Below are 17,245 nucleotides of genomic sequence, written 5' to 3' on the forward strand. Positions count from 1 at the left end.
AACGCAGTAATTGATTAATTTCCCCGCTCTCTTGCGCATTTCTACGTTCTTTTTTCTTTCGATCATTGTGGTGCGTTGACGGCGCTGTTAGCATCGCTGCTCGCCTTGGCAGCGCTGCGTCATCGACGTCACTGCGGCGTAAACAAGATAATGACCCACATATGTGGATGCCAAGAGGGGAGCGGGAGGGCATAGGTGGAGCGGTACGGTGGTGCGCATACCAAAGCAAATGCAGCGGCGGCGATCTTCGATGTTTTTGCAGTTGCTTTTTGTTTGTGCCTGCTGTTGCTGTCTCTGCTTCCCTCATAAATATTTATGTAATTCGCGTATGCAATTAAATGTTGCTATTTTTATTTATAATTTATAATGCTGCTTCTTTGTTTTTATTTTTATTTATTTATTTTTTTTTCTTTTCTTGTTTCGCGATCGGCGACCCCCAAATGCGTTTTTCTGTTTTCGGTTTAATATTGCGTGCACTTGGCGCTGGTCCAAATCCACAATCCATAATTTATCAATGTTGTTTGTAATTGACGAAACACAGAGGAAAATACAATAAAGAAATTAAATATATAATATTGTATACAAATCTATACGTTAATAATATGATACGAAATTCTTTTCGAGCGACAGAAATAAGATCGAGCAAGGGCACAGACCTCTAGAATATTATTGAAGAATTCTGCACAACCTTATATTTAATCACTTAAAAATTTCTATTCAATTTAATTTCATTTGTAATACAAATTACAAAAAAAAAAAAAAATGTTGTATTTCCACTAAAACTAGTTCGACTTGAAATCATCGTAGGTTAGAGGATCTGGATAATATTTGATTTGATTATTATACATTTAATTCCGTTTATTTATCTCAACTTGAACTTCAATGGAAATTGTTGCTCGTATTTCGTAGATAAAAGTAATCACAAATAATCACTCCGATTTATACGTCAAAATTATCTTCAAAATCTGTAGTCCTAACACTAGCCTCCCAAGTATCCAATATAACGGCGCTCCTCATTATCCCTAAAAGGTCAATAAAAAGCTATCGTAATCATAGAATTATATGCAAAATAAGTACGGAAAGATGGGTCCTCCGGACCGCGATATTAAGGTCAAGGCCGCCGCCCACCGTGGCTCGATTAAGAGCGGCGTACATACTAGCATGATGAAGAGTACCGCCCCCAGCGGTTCGACTACCAAAGGGGGGGCCGCCAATCGTGGCTCGATCAAGGGCACCGCCCCTAGTGGGTCGAATATCAAGGGCGCCGTCAATGGTGGTAGCTCGAGCAAGAACACAGCATATCCACCGGGCTCCATTAATAGGACGGACAGTCTTATGGATCATCAGTTTTTGCACACGCTAATGAGTTAGTGTCACCTCAAAGTCACACGTATATTTAAGCCATCACACCACTCTTTCTTGACAGTCTACCCTCTTGATAACTTAATAATAATCGTACATTTCTTTTCTCTCTTTTTTCCAGGTAAGTTGACAATTATTTTGCCATCACCTCCTACATTAGTGGGTAAGAGTCATGTAAGCCTTGAGTATATCGAGAAAGCGGGTAAGCGAATGTCTTGGCTTAAATGCATTCGGGGATTTTTAGAGCTGTAAGTTGGGTGCCATAAATTGAGCCAAACTATTTCAGCATTCTTAAAAAGAAAAGGGGAAGATCAGGAAACTTAGTCTCTATTTTTTTAAGACAAGTGGTAGTAAATTAATTGTAATTAGTAAACCAACGTATCATCGATTTTAGTGTGTTTTCAGGGGGACCAAGGGTGTATTAAAGTAGTTAGTCAGGAATCATAAATCATATTTTTTTAAGAAAATATCTTATCGTTACCAAAGGTATCTAAAAATGTATAGCTAATTTAATTGTATTAAATTAATCACACTAAGTGGGACAGAATAAAATCTATAAAATTTGGTTAAAACTGTTAAAAATATGCTTAAATTGTTGTTAATTATCCATATGTGCAAAATTCTTTTTTGAAGACTTATGATGATTTAAAATACTCAACTTATTAAAGATTTAAATAAATATTAGTTTGTTAAATATTATGTTAAAATGTACGTTTTAGTCCGTTAATTGAAGACGTATTTTCTTTGAAACATTTCAAGTTATTTCAAAGATACGTTTAACCAAGAAGTATATTTTGTTTATATTTAAGTCCTTTTATCCTTGAAGGTAACTAAATAGAAACCCTGTGGGGGCATGGCCTTTATAAAAGGCGTGATAGCCTTGGCTCTTGCCTTTGCATACTTTTGGGCGGCGCTTGTTAATCAAACGATACTTTTTGTTTTTACCTCTTGGCTGCATTTTCGGGGGCTTTCGGCATTAACTGTGCCACGCAAGGCCTTGCCACCCACTCTCTCTCGCTCTCTTTCTGTTCGCTTGCTTGCTATTTGTGTGTTGATTCATCGCGTCTCCTCTCTCTTCCACTTTCTTGTGTTGCCTCTGTCTCGGTTACCTAATTTTTGCATAAGCCGACACACGAGATTCCGGTGCAGCACTCACACACTCATACATCCATACATGTGTGGTAAACACACGCATCGCATGCAAATAAGCTTTCCGTTGACTAGAAATTCTTTAGCGTGCGCTCTCTCTCCTTTGCCCCCACTCTTCCGCACTCTCTCTTTCTCTCTCCGTCACTTCTATGCTGCTCTCTTTCCATGTGGCGATCAATTTTGCGGTTGTTCGCAACGTTCAATGCTCCGATACTTTTACATCAGCGCTCAATAAACTAGTTTCAAGAAAAACAAAATAGTTGTCGGAATCTTATAATATTCTTATTCTTTTGTTTTAAGAAGGTTGGGGATTAATTTTGTTTATCGTTTCCAATATCATAAAACTATCGTAAATAATAAAATAAAATAGCAAAATTTTTTTTGTTTAATCAAAGCTTTGTTGCTAAACTGTACAAACTTAAAATCAGGAAGAGAAGTTAAAGTTAAAAATTATTAAAAATATCGGCGATGTATGGCGTTATTTAGACGATATTTTCAGCAGTTTGTATGTATAAAAAAATGTATATAAGGTTAGAGATTATATTATCTTGAACGGTGCTGTAGACGGCGGCGTCGCAGCTGCTGCGCTGCCAGCGTCGTTGGCGATAGCGGTGTGAATGTGATGTGGATGCCGATGTTTCGCCTCGCTCACTCGCGTTGAATCCATCGAACAGGCGGCGTCGTACTCTCCCCTCGTTTCATCCCGTTTCATTCGGGCGTTCCCCGTTCGATTTCGCGTTCCGCTGGCTTTATTTACTTGTGATTTTATCAGCAAGCAAGCAAGAAAATAATTATAAAAATAAAAATAAAAACAAAAGGAGAAACAAAAGTGAAACAAATTCGTGACGCGACCGATTATTTCTTCTTTTTTTTGTGTGTCGACCGTGTGTTTAGTGCAGTGTAATGTGTCCCCAAAAATCGAAATCAATATGCATTGAAATCCAATTAGTTGCCCCATTGTTGTTTTTGCTGCCTTTTCTACTGACACCGTTACACCGTTGAAGGCAAAATATAGAGAGAAGAGGGAGAAATACAAAAGTGGAGCTTTAAATGAATGAATCCGATGGATGGAATCTCCATCTAATTGGAGTTCATTTCGGGGAATTGTGAAATTTGGCAACTTTAACTTTAACTTGACGGATAACACTTATACAAGCGCCCGCGCACACGCACACTTTTGCGTAACGCCAAGCTTGCTATGTATTTATGTTTGTATTTATAGTTCGGGGAATTATTTTTAGCAGCACAGAAGAGAATGTTCTAGAAAGCTTTTTTAAGCCATTTTTCGTCGGCTCTTATTAAAAACACTTGTCATACGCGGGCGCGCACACACACACAAACGTGCACCATGCATCTTCACTACAAAACGAATACGAAGACGAAGAAGAAGAAGTGGCTAAAAATTCATCAATGGAAAAGTTTTTGCAATATCCCCGTCTCGCTCTCTGGTGCCCTCGCGTCCTCCCTCTTTCCCTCCTGTGAGGCACACAACAAGTGGCGAAGCAAAGCAGCGACGGCGGCGGCGTCGTCGTCTTCAAACCTGTTTCTTCTTTTTGTGTATCGTTGTTGTTACTGTTTGTGCTCTACACTTTAAAAAACGGGAGGGTTTAGTTTCAAGTGGGAAGTATTCAACGGGTTGCCACTTTTGAAATATTTATTGGATACTTTGGAAAACGCTTAAAGATTGTTTTATGGTTAGATCAAAGTCGTTTTGTCGGATTGGGTATTAAAAGGGTTCACCGAATTCGTACTTCGGAACTTTAAGTGCACTCGGTGCACAAAAGGGAGATCTCTTCATTTTGTAAACTTGAAACGTTCATATCATCGTTCTGAGGCTACCTTTATATATTATATGATAAATAATAATTAGTATAGTAATATATTGGAACATGTTAAAAGTAGAAACTACTATATTGGGAAGAAAACCATAGTTTTCAGTGCAGTTTGTTACTGTTGTTGCTCCGCTGCGTCTGCGCGCTAATTGGTGTTGGTGGCTCTCTCTCTCTCTTCCTCTTCCCCCGCCTCCACAACCCCTTCCTGCCCCTCTCCCTCCATCCGCCCCATTCCACTGATCAACATTTGCTTTTATGGGCAAAAGTTCTTCAATGAGTATTCGTGGTGGGGAGGCGGGAGTGGTGGCGGTGTTTGGTTTGAGTCGGTTGCAGTACGTGCATGCAATTCCTTATTGGCGACAATGTTGAAATATGCGCCTCTGCTCCTGCTGCTCTAACCGATGTCAGGGAAAACACTGCATTAGCCAAGAAAATAGATACCCTGCTATTGCGATATTCCAGATGGGCCCGGAGAACTGAAAGCCGCCTCAGTTTTCTGTAAAAAATACACTCGGCCTTAGCAACGAAATTTGTATAGTAAAATTTGTCAAATGCGTGCTAATTAATCGTGTATTTTTTATCATGGGTAATTTCCGTAAATAAATATTATACACTTCTTTCTCTTTCTTCCCAAATCCAATTTAGAGTTTTGGCAACTTTTTATTCCCCTTACATATTTGCTTCTGATATTTTATTATAGATGATTCCTTAATGTTTCAAGTTATGTTATTAGGCATTAGGCTAAGAAATATACTTCATAGATCAATTTTAGGGGGATTAGCTAGCTATGTGTGACCAAGACGTTTGCTTATTAGATCAGTGTGAACGTGTTCCTTGGGTTAGCACAATAGAATGACTAGGATTTGAGAAATTCTAGAGTAAATAGGTGCTATCAAGGGCGAAAGTGCTTTAATGTGATGAAAATCTGTGCATATGAGTCTTTGTGACTATTGATATGACCGCTGCTGTTAATGGTGGTCTGGGCCAAAAGTGAATTATTAACGTTGTTGCTGCTGCTGCTGTCGCGTTGCCAGTGGAAAATTCCCAAAAAAAATTCGCATGAACTGTGCCGGCTGAGCTCCTCCTCCTTTGCTCCTCCCCGTTCTTCAGCTTCGGCTTCTCTTTCTGCTTCTTCGAGTGCCCCCCAAAGGCGAAACGTTGTATTCGAAGTAACTTCATGTTGTTGTTGCTTTTGCGCTTGCACGCTCTTTCGCTTTAGTTTTTTTGTTTTTTCTTATTCTTTTTATTTTTATTTTTTTTATGTTTCTTTTTCTTCAACATTTTTTTCTTTTTATAAAAATAGCGCAGACGAAGAAATATTTGCACACACACACTAACACATGTTGTAGCATTTGCTAATTTTCTTCGTTTGTTTCGCCTGGCTTTTTTGTTTGTTGATTTTTCTGGTGCTTCGCCTTTCGCCCTTTTCCCCATTCTCCTCTTACCTACCCCTTCTATTCCCGTTTTTTATCATTCCCTTCCATGCCCTGGCATTTCTCATTTTACATTTGTCTTGTGCGATTTTGAAGTAATTTATTTTTAAGGCAAATAGCTTGCTTTTTAATATGACGATCACTTTTCTCTCTCTCTTAAGCTCGCCTTTCTTCCTCTCTTCCACGCTCTTTCACTGCTCCGCCCACGCCTTAAATGTGTCAATGGTTCAAGGCAGACGGGACGGAATGTATAACGAAAGAAGAAGGTGATGGGGGCAAAGGGGGAGGAAGAGAACAATCGAGGGAGCTTTTTCCGCGAAAAGCTCTGCGATAAGGAGCTTTGCCTTAGTTTGAATTTATTTTTATTTTTGGGGGCCAAAACTGCATACCAAAACATACTAATAATATTATTATTACTATTAACATTACGAAATAATGTTATTCCTGTATAATCATTGGTTTATAATCTTATATTTAAAAAAAAATCCCACAATAAATACATTTAAATTTGTAACTTTAAATATCATGATCTCGCGACCTAAAAATGGCGCCCAACAGTGATTGAGATAAGAAAGTAACTGAATTTGTTGAATGATTTCAATGAGTTTATTTGTACCGTGTGCTCACGTTTTAAGCTTGTGCTCTTCTTCGTCTCTAGCATCTTCTTCTTCTCCTGCCAGCCTCTTTCTTCTTTAGTCTCTGCTCATTATCAAAACCGACTCGATCTTGTTAAATGCAGTTGTTGTCGCCTATAATCTCCGTGAGCCCCGTCTCTTTCCAACGCAGGCGCTGCGTGTGCCATTTTCATTGGAGTCAGCTGACTTATGTATAGTCAATACGTGCCCACGCGTTCCCCAGCACTGGGGTCCTCCCTCCTTAGTTAGTTTCTTCAGTGCTTAGGATCAGAACGGGGGATCTTTAACATATTTGCACGTCTTGATGTATTTAGTCGTTGTATTATTATAACGCCAATGACGAGCTGAAAAAAATAATACGACTAAGAGTAGGAGGAAGTTGCCCCAGGCGATTTCTCACGCTCATTTTTGGAGGTGAATTAAGGATTTTGGCATTTTTGGGTAACTAGAAATGCAATGTGATTGTAAAGAATGTGATTTTTATATGTATATTTATTAAAAAACAAGCGAATTACGGTCAATGGCACAAAAACCATTGCAACCTCATATAATAATGACAATAACATCAACCAAAAATGCCAGTCCGTTTTGTGAGTACACGGAGTTTCATAACTCGGCAACTGCAACAATTTCCGGTCATGTGTGAATATTGGTGACATAAAATTGCTTGATTGATTTCTATAATTTAAATTTTAAGCAATCAAAAAGTTCATTAACTGAATTTATGAATATGATAAGGTCTCACCAAATAAAAAAAGGTGTTTAATAAGAAATGATTGTGTAAAACGATTGAATTATATACGCTATACGCACTTTATTCCCACACAATATAGATACGTATACTCGCAATAAAAGAACCTGATGACGTTGTCGCATTGTTGTTATCGTTCAATTAACATTTTTTACTTCAATTTGCAATAAAATAATACGTTCAATAATAATGACAAAGCAGGTTGGCTGGACGGGTGGACGGGGATGATACGGAATCGAATCGAGTATAATGCAATGGAGTAAAATTGAAGGGAAAGGAAAGGAAAGGCGGCAGTGGCAGTCGATCCAAATAAAAGAGTAAAAATAACGATATCCGACGTAAACATGTCGTCGGTTGGATACAAAAAGCTGGCCAAGAAGCCACACGACGACGACAACGTCGGGTAATAAATGTGTGACAAACAGTTCCTACAGCACGCGCTGTTCCATTCCTTTTCGTTCCGCGCTCAAAATTGCTTTCTCACTCATTTAATTAACTTATTTTTTACTGCATACATTTTTATTACGAGGGTTTGTCCATTGATTGGATTGTGGGGATTGCGTGTGGGGCATACAAATCGATTGGGGGCCTGGACATAATCATCATCGTTGCCTTTAAAATTTTTATTTCGTGTTTAATGACAACACAGTCAAAATAGTTGGAAAATACGACTAATTCTTGAACTGTCTCTTGTTATACTATTTAAGAGAATTAACTTACATTAAGGGCTTGTTTCTAATCAGCTAAATGTTAGCAAAATACAACAAATTCAACCTGTTATTCATATTTTTAATCATGTAATTACATTCACAGAATTCATAATTATTTTTTACAAGTTTGAATATGCTTTGATTAGGCGACGTTCTATTCCACTTTTCCTATTTAATAGAAAAATATATTTATAAGGCTTAATTCTTCCTGTTGTCCTATTTAGTTTGCGGGAATTGATTTGCTGATATCTAAAGTGCTCCATTTCGATCAATGGTATTGATCGACAAGTGCCATTGGCAGGCAGAATCTAATCTGTTAATTGAGTTCTAAAGCGAAATGTTGTCAATTAAGGGGCGGCGCAGGTTGCAGGGGCTATTGCCCCGATAAATTGCTGCCTGATTTTGCGGAAATCCATAGCGCAAAATAGCCACAACAAAAAGTGCACTTAATTTATGCGAGAATGTGGAAATGGCGGAAAAGCATTCGGATTCGGAATTCGCATTGCCATTCGCCTTTGTGCCTGGCGCTCGCTCCTCTTTTCTTTATTTGTACTTTAGTTGTGTTTTCCCGCATTAAGTGCAGGTGAATGGAGCTGAGTATTGAATCACTTCGTGTCGTATTCTATAGAGTTTCTTGTATATATGTTTTGGATGTAGCCTCAAGTGCGCTTTTAACCTTTGCCGATTTGGGCTCAGATTTGTCTTTTGGCTTTGGCCATTTGCGGCTCTTTTGTTTATGGTGCTATTTGCCATGTTCAATGTTTAGTGTTGTTCTCAGTGTTTTCGTTTAGTGTGCGAGGCCAGTGTTAACCGCACTGAAACCTGTTGTTTGGTGTCGACAACTTCACGCCACCACTCCGTTCCCATCGTTCCCGCCCCTGCCTAATTGCCAAGGTCGATTATCGACCGCCAGTCTGAAGGCAGCAAGGGAAAAAAAAAAAAAAAAAATATAATAAAAAAGACTGCAAAAAATCAAATAAACAGTTTAGAAAGTTACCATGATTGATTTAATATATTTTCTGCATTTTAATTTGACTATTTCGGCTGTACAGTTAACAGTCCCTGTAGCCTTGCGGGCGCAGGTTTCCTTGCCACTCGTTCCACTTTAGTTAGCATCACTTAGCCGGACGCCAATTAGTCGATCAACAATCATCGAAACGTTTCGAATCGGTCAAACCTAAGCCAAAAATAGACCTTAGACCCCTTTTCAAATATTTAACACTCGCCTATTGGCTATTTTTAATGCAATTCTGCTGCTTGAAGAGTGGTAAAAGGGGGACGAGGAGGAGGTGACGAAATGAGGTGGGAAAACACGACAGAGGAGGATGAGGCGAAGGCGTTTAATCAGTGGCGCGTGGCGTCTAACGAAATTATCGCATGACCAACTAAATCGCAATCCCCCGTCCCCAGCCTCAAATTCTCCCGTTTACATTGAGACTTTTCACCGCTCGCCAAAACTTTCCAGTCTGCTGCACAACAATGTGAAACGGAACACGAAACGTTCCTCTTCTTTTGATACATATTTTCTTAAATATTATTGCTATACCCTTGCCGAGAGCATTGTAATTTTGATTTGGATAAATCGAAAAAGAACAAATCTCATCTAAGGCAAAGGGACTTTTGTGATTATTAGTTGAGCGTAATTTTGTTTCCTTACATTCCGTTCCTATGCAGACATATGCTCACAGAACGAAGCTCTGTTGATTTCCTACCTTTTCGATATTCAGTCGCTAATAAATGAAAGGGTATAATGAACTTCGGTCTGTCGAAATTTGCTTTCTTTCTTGTTTTTTTTATTGCGTTTCATTGCGAATCTTTTGGACGCAATTAGCGAGCACAATTAGCACATCTCTAGCTCTCGTAGCTTCATCTCTTTCCAGCTTGTTTGCGTGCAAATTTAATTAGCAACCAGCCAGAAAGAGACGGATGGGAGGGAAGTACTGGTAGCGAATTATTGGATGAAAATTTAATGGCATCGAGCGAGAAGGTGAAGTCTCTTTTGTCCACCGATCCATAATTATTGATTGAAGAAAGGAAGTACACACAGCACAGCAGCACACACAACTTTTCCACTGTCGACCGGCAATTAGCACCTGCTTATTTATGCGTCGAATTCATTTTCCGCCTTGCAGTTTGCCCGCGGCAAACATTCCAGACTCTAATACTCATATTTATATAGGGGCTATCACTTAGCGGTTGTCCATCGAAAATCCGCTCATCACGTGCTTACCCAAAAACGCCCCCGATTGTGGCTCTGTGAAACCCCCAAATATCTGAATCGGAATTCCGATTCCGTTTCGCTTCCAGCTCCCAGGGTTCCGTCTGGTATGGTCTGGCCTGAACTCGTTTACCCTTTCCCTTGCTTGTGCAAGTGCAGCCGCACTTGGGGTAAAAGCCGGATTGTCTGTGGTAAAATCTTATCGCCACTATAACGTAGTGTTTGTCTGGTGTCGGGAAGTGGAGTGTCTGCGCCAGATACCAGGGTGCTTATGTGGATCATGACTCGGCACAGCATATGTAGATCGGGTAAAACTAGGGAAACTGAAGAAAATTTTGTGCTGAGAAATGATAAAGATCCACAGCTAACTCAAATTACCAGTGGAAGTTCCATGAAAATTAAAAAGGTTAAACTTGTTGAATCTATCACCTAGTGGATCTTAAAGATACTTGGGAAATTAGATAGATAGATTACAACACCCTAAACTTATACTGATGATTAAAATCGTTTTCCTTGAGGCAGTTACCACTGTACTAAACTGAGCCTGACCTTTGTGTGGACTCTGCACTGTGTAGCTTTTGATTTTCAGTAAGAATAAAGCAAAAAACAATAACTTTTTGGGAGTTCAAAAACGGAGTGAAGAATGGTGAGAAAGAAACAGAAAGAGCAACTTCGGGGCTCGTGTTCGCTTTCGTCTTTGCCTGACGTAAATGCTGACACGCATTGCGTCATTGTGGCCAGAAAGAGAGCAGAGATGCGCGAAAGAAAGAGACACGCAACTTTTATTTTTGCTCTCATGAGAGAGTGAGCGAACGTCGTCGGCGTCGGCTTTTCTCCTCATTAATGTTTCGATTTTTTGTTGACTTTTTGTTGTCGAATAATTTGTTGTTGTTTTTTTCTCTGGTGTTCTGGTACTGGTATTTTTCGGCTGATGACACATGGCCCAATCATTTGATGCGGTGGGGGGGGGGGGGGGGGGGGGGGGGGGGGGGGAGAGGAGATAGCGAGAGTGAAGGAAGAAGGGCGCTATAAATAAATACAAATTTGTGGGGGTACAAGCAACCACTTTGGCTGTGGGAAAATCCGGGAAAAATCGGTTAAATCTCCGCCACACCACTATCTTGGTCTCCTCAATTGAAAAACATTGATGTAGCGATCAGAGCCCCCATAGCCACTTCAATTGGCTGATGAAATTCATTGATGGTTTTGCGTATGTTTCCTTCAAAACTCCACTCCCCCCGCTCTCCGTTCCATTCCGTTTCGGTTCAGTTTTTGTTTAGGTTTAGGTTTTAGAACGGGTTGAAGGGAGTTCGCTGGCTTACTTTTATTTTTACTCAACTTTATTTTTTCTTACCTTTTGCTTTTGTTTTGTTTTCGGTTTTCTTGGCTCGCTTCGCGTTTTGGGGGACAACCCAAGTACTTGGAATTCTGCATTTAGTCAGCACACACAGCGCTCTCTTTTTTTTTAATTTGTCTTGTCGTTTGGCCTTTTTTTTTGTTTATAATTTGCTTCGCCGTGTGGTTGGTTTGGGGTAACAAAAAAAAAAACTATATATATTTAGAGTGACTAAGCCAATGCCGCCAATCCCGGTGGCTTTAACCCACTGACTGTGGCTTTGATGAGTAACCAAATATGGGGGGTTTTTTTGTTAACCATTTTTTTTTTTCTAGACTTTACCTTTATTTATTGAAAATTCTCCTTTACAAGACTAAAAAGAAGTGTATCAAATCTTACAATAATATTTAACTAGCAGTCATGGAGTCTGGTAAAGAGTAAATGGCCCTAATTATTTTGGCTGGGTTGCAAGGTCGTTGAAATGATTAACTTCTGAAAGGTAAAAATAGGGAAACATGATTCATAATATTTGTAATAAGTTGAATAAGTTGTATATTAAATATATTTACTACAAAAATAAAAGGGGTTAATCGTGCGTCTCAGATAGCTGACTCATTGTGTTGTTGTTGTTTATATATTCTACATATATATGCAAATTGTGCCAAGTTTTTCCTTTTTTATAATCACAGCAATGACTTTCCCATAAATTCCAACTTGAAAAAGTAAACAAAAATATTTTGTAATTATGTTATCAAAGAGTAAAGTTGACTTTCTTTGGCTTGTTTATTTGTTTATATTGAGCAATGCACAGTTGTTGTTGTTGTTCGGGCGAATGATGTGTGCATGTAATTATGATAATAAAGTGCAGTAAAACAACAAATAACAAATAAAGAAAAAGAAAACAAAGGACAATTAACAGCAAGGAAAGCTGAAGTTTGCCTGGCAACGCGCCAAAAAGGGGTTACTCAGGGGGGTTTTCGGATGAGAAGCTTATTTAGAGTGTGAGGCTTATCAACTTAAGTTAATCGCTGCTCTCGGTTTATATATAAACTTTTTTATGTGCATACTTGAATATGACGGGGGTCACATAGATAGGCGATACACGATCCATTCGACGTGCTGCTTCTAATATAACAATTATGGCATCTAGCCCTGTTCCATTCCACTCTGTTCCAAATTTAACAGGGAAAGGTACTTAGTACACTCACATGTACACTACTGGTCAACTCGCAATGTCATCTAATATAATAATTAAAAAACATGTTTTTTCTGCCTATTTTATAGCTACTTATTATATTAGTTAACTATTTTAAAAGGTAATACAAAATAAACAATAAAACATATTTTTTATTAAAATTCAAATAGTGTACCATTCCACTCAAGTTTCATAAAAAACTACTGAGACTTATGGTTGAAAAAATAAGACTTTGTAGAAATATAGTTGTGCTAAAAAAAAAACATGTTGTACTATTATTTCGACCGCAAGTGTGGCTGTGTGCAAAGTTCACTTTAGCTAAGCGTTTTATATTATTATTTTTGATTAATTAGGCAATTTGCTTGAACTTTTGTTGTTTTTGCTGGCTGTTTTCCTGATAAGATTGGCTCATGATTTCTCGTGTGGTGCGGTGCGCACGTGTGGTGGCTCAGCAGTGGCAGTAGTTGAGTGATGCCACTCCCACTACCACCCACTTCCGCCCACGGATCGCAGCAAGGCCACTCTCGACAATTATTGTTGGATTTGTGGCGACAACTTGACATTCATCAGCCCACTCTTCGACCGATCGATTTTTTTTTTAACGAAAGTGAATCCAAAGTGAGTGGAACTTTGAACGGGGAGAGAGAGAGTGACTACTTGATTGTGGCAATTATTTTTTTTGAAGTGCTTGATATTTCATCATTTATTTGCTAATGGTAATATCTTCACTTCACTTATTTATGGTAATTGTAATATATGTATCAAGTTATTCCAACAAGTCCGATGAAATTTCACTTGCGTGTTAATCACGAAAATGACTTGACCATTTTAAAGATAATTCCAATTTAAAAATAATATATTATAAATGCTTAGTTTTCCTCTGAAAACAGTTAATGATTAAAGTTCTTGGTTTTATATCAGGCTTCTAGGGCTTTTTTTTTAATGCAATTACTTCTTCCGTAATCTCTGGTACTCGGTTCTTTGTTCAATTCCAGGGCGTTCCACATATCGCTGTACAAAACTAATCGGAAACAATTGGGAATGGAATTGGTTTAAGCGTTTCAAAGTCTCGAAAATCGCATCCGATTTTGCTTTTCTTTGTTTTCCACATGTGAAGCGCACTGCAAGTTGTCATATACACTGTTTTAAAGGCTTTTAAATATTTTGATTGGGTCTAGTTGAAGTTAGCTGTGATCCACTGTCAGTGGGTTTAATAATTATCATGTAATTGCCGCTCTAATGATACCAGTAAACACGGCTGTCCATACCTAATCAACGCGAATATTGATTGTTTTAATTCAGAAATATATTATTTACTTGTATTATCGGCCTCCCTGACATATTTGCTCGATTATGGAATATTTACCATAAATTATCGTGTTTTCCAAGACGCAATTGCCGCTTAGAATGTTAGCTTTTTGTCGGTTCTTACCAGTTTTTGTTTTCCTTTTCATTTGTTGCCTTTTGGTGGAACATGAAACCGTTATACAATAAGTGTGTGGGCGGTGGGTAGGAGGTGTTAGGCGTAAGGTGTGAGTTGGTGGGTGCTGGTGTTGTTTAGCGGGATTGGGCATTCACTAATCGCGTGTTGCCTTTGCCGCCATCTCTTCACCCTCCCCAACATTTTATTTGTTTCGCCTCTCCGTTGGTTTTTCCTTTGACTTTACATTCCCACCCGCCCCCATAATGATTCTCCATAGCTGGCTGGCGCCTCTATCTTTGGCTATTCACCATTTCACCGCTCTTTGTGTGCCATTATTTCCCTTTGTTGCTGCCTCATTGTCTCGGTTTATCGATTGGCCAGGCAAATTGCATTTAAACACAGCAGCGAACGCATTAATAGTAACACTTGTTACTTTATTCTAAAATCATGTTTATTAAGATTATCTCTTATAATTATTATTAATTATATTCCATTTAGAAAATTATAGTAGCTACTTAATTACTAATGGAACATTTGTTATCTGTTAAATATGGATAGACACTGGAGTCTGTTTGTATTCAGTTTTAATCTTTGTTGTTCTCAAACAAAATGGGGATAAATAGGAATAAAACCAGATTTTAAAGAGTGTCAACAAAGGAAAGATATTACGATCAGCATTCTTCGCTTTGTTTCTTCTCCTTCACAACCAGTTTAAGGTGGTTTATCGTTATCGCTATCGCTAAAATCGGAGCCAGCTGTTGCTATCGGAGTCATATGCCTGCCTTTGGTCGTTGATCGCCACTGGTGTGATGTGATGATGATGATGTGCGGTCTGTCATGGGTTAATTGCCTTGGTCAGCTCTAATTATTGATTGCCGCATCGGTCATTAGCAGGAGATAGCGATAACAGTGCACAAGCTGCTTCTTGGGCTTCATTTTTTATTTATTTTTTATTATTTGTTTCCTATTTTTATTTATATTTGTATCACTTTTTTTTAATATATAAATATTTTCATACCGTGCCTCCTGCAGTGCCCACTCTTCGTTGGTTCTTTGTATTCTTTCGGTATCCTTGAGTCTTTGGCAAATAGAAGCGCAAATTTCCTGCGGCACGTTCTGCACGTCCCCCTCCCTGCCGTTCTTCTTTCCTCTTGCCGTTTCTTTTCTTTTTTTTTTCGACATAAATGAAATGCAAATATTTTAGTGTTTCTTTGTTTTTCCCCCCATAAAATTATATTCTATGCTCTCGTAATTGTACTTTCACTTTCACTGGGTTTTTTCTGCTGGCGGCCAGCAGATGGCGCTGCATTCACAGCAACAGGCGGCGTCGGGACGGCGGAATTGAATCGAGAAAAAGTGCGTTCTCTGATATATTTTTTCGCCTCCCTGCATTTGGGTCTTTATTTTTAGTGCATTCTCTTTTCGGTTTATTTGCTGTTTTTCATTTCACTTTCGATGCCGCCGTCTCGTAATAGTATTTTTAGTTTCAACTAGGTTTCATAGCCTAGACCCAAAAAAAAACTTAAAAAAATAGCACGGACGGAACGAGTCGGAATCTTGTGAAACACGACAAATGTTGACAATCTCCTACGACATCAGCGTGAATCAATAATTCCCTGCTGTAAAAATAGCCAGGAAAACATGTCTTGGGGCAATTACATCGTTAATACTACGGAAAATGTCAGGGCGCATTATCGACATGCAAGTTCAAGACCAAACAAACAACCAAGAACCGAGAGACCCAAAGGCCCCCGTCTTCCCCAGTTCCCCGATTCCCAGACTTTCAGAGGGGCCCGCCTCCTCAACTCAGAAGCCCAAGCACTTAAGCCCGGCCCCTGCTCATTTGCTATTCAAATTGGAGTCGACTCGAAACTCGATCCCCGGCACGTGGAGAACAGTGCAAGTTTCCGAACCCGGCGCCAAATGAACATTTTATACGACAAATAATAGCTATACGAGAATGTGAAATGACCAAGAAAGTCTAAGAAATACTCTTTGAAATGATCGGATATATGAAAATATCTTGATTATTTGACTTTTGCTGAGTGGGAAATTTCCTTAGGGGCGTCTTTCATATGTCAATAGAATAGCCCAACTTTACTATTTGGCTGAAAAGCCCTCATTCCTGAAAAATAAGCAATATATTTTATGAAACAATATAATCCAGTCTTATCCTAAAACCTGTAGTGGCCTCTTCAAAGGCAGGGAAAAAGTAATAACTTTTAGACGTTATAAATTAGAGAAGAGAAAGAAAATAATGGGGTTGCGTCTAGTCTAAGCTCAATGTCAAGTCGATAAAAATAAAAGCAAATACCGCAGTGGTGGTAAGAAAAAGGGTTGCTTCGACTAGCGTTTAAGGTCTATACTATAATAATCGTCAAGGTAAAATGTCAGCTAAGACGAAAGTCAAAGTCAAAGTCGCGCATGGGTTAACCAAAGAAAGTTTGAAAAAGTTGATGGAGGGCAACACGACACAACACGAAAGGGCTGGGAAATTGTTTAGCGAGATGATTTAAAATTCTGTTTAGTTGGTTGAGCAGGCACAAAGAAAGGTGAAAGGGCGTGGTTTATTGACATGTTTACCTGCAAGTCATATTTTGCGACGCATTTCGATAATGATTAGTTAGTTAGTTAGTTAATTAGTTGTCCTATCTGTTCTTCTACCTGGACTTCTACTACAAATATTCATTCTATTTGTGATTTTAATTATATGCCATTTTTACCTGAAATCAATTTAGTTAAAGAATTGACAGGATGTAACAGGCAGCACACTGTAGATCTTGGTAAATCCTCTTAGTTATGATGTGCAAGCAGCACCCTTTAGCCCATGGAACACCCTGTTGGATAAGGTGCACAGGGATCAACAGGGTGATCAGGCAAGGCCCTGTTGCTCTTTTTTCATTATTTTATTCGGTAAATTTGTAATAGCTACCACCTTAATGTTACGTTTCTTAAGGAAAACAAATTTAAGGGACAAGCTATGCATGGAGTGAACACCCTGTGTGAGGGGAATATGGCTTAGTTCGCCCTGTTGGTTCAACCCCCAGTAGTTAGTTTTGCTTCTTCTTCATTATTATTTTCCTTTTCCTTTGTTTTTGCGACATTGCATGACCTAACCAACTAAGCCAACAAACTGACCTAAGCACCCTCCGTAATGCCCCATTCTGGGCCTCCCTTCCCCAGCCACTTTACCACACTTGT

The 17,245-nt window shown here is 38.9% G+C and overlaps 1 protein-coding gene across 5 annotated transcripts in view; it reads left to right on the forward strand.

Annotated features, from left to right (window-relative positions):
• sgg (shaggy) overlaps window positions 1–17,245 on the forward strand; it is a 59,978-nt gene that overhangs the window by 18,735 nt on the left and 23,998 nt on the right. Inside the window, exon 1 of one of the 5 annotated variants that reach the window (XM_017162495.3) lies at window positions 934–1,366. The exons of 2 other annotated variants lie outside the window; for them this stretch is intronic. In XM_017162495.3, coding sequence (XP_017017984.2) covers window positions 1,063–1,366 — 304 coding nt within the window. In that variant the 5' untranslated portion in view covers window positions 934–1,062. Of the gene's footprint in view, window positions 1–933; window positions 1,367–3,195; window positions 3,412–17,245 lie in introns of those variants that run through there. 2 more of the 5 variants (XM_017162494.3, XM_017162491.3) reach the window with 2 other exon arrangements.

The sequence above is a fragment of the Drosophila kikkawai genome, chromosome X, assembly GCF_030179895.1.
Source record: "Drosophila kikkawai strain 14028-0561.14 chromosome X, DkikHiC1v2, whole genome shotgun sequence".
In the NCBI taxonomy this organism is placed as follows: domain Eukaryota; kingdom Metazoa; phylum Arthropoda; class Insecta; order Diptera; family Drosophilidae; genus Drosophila; species Drosophila kikkawai.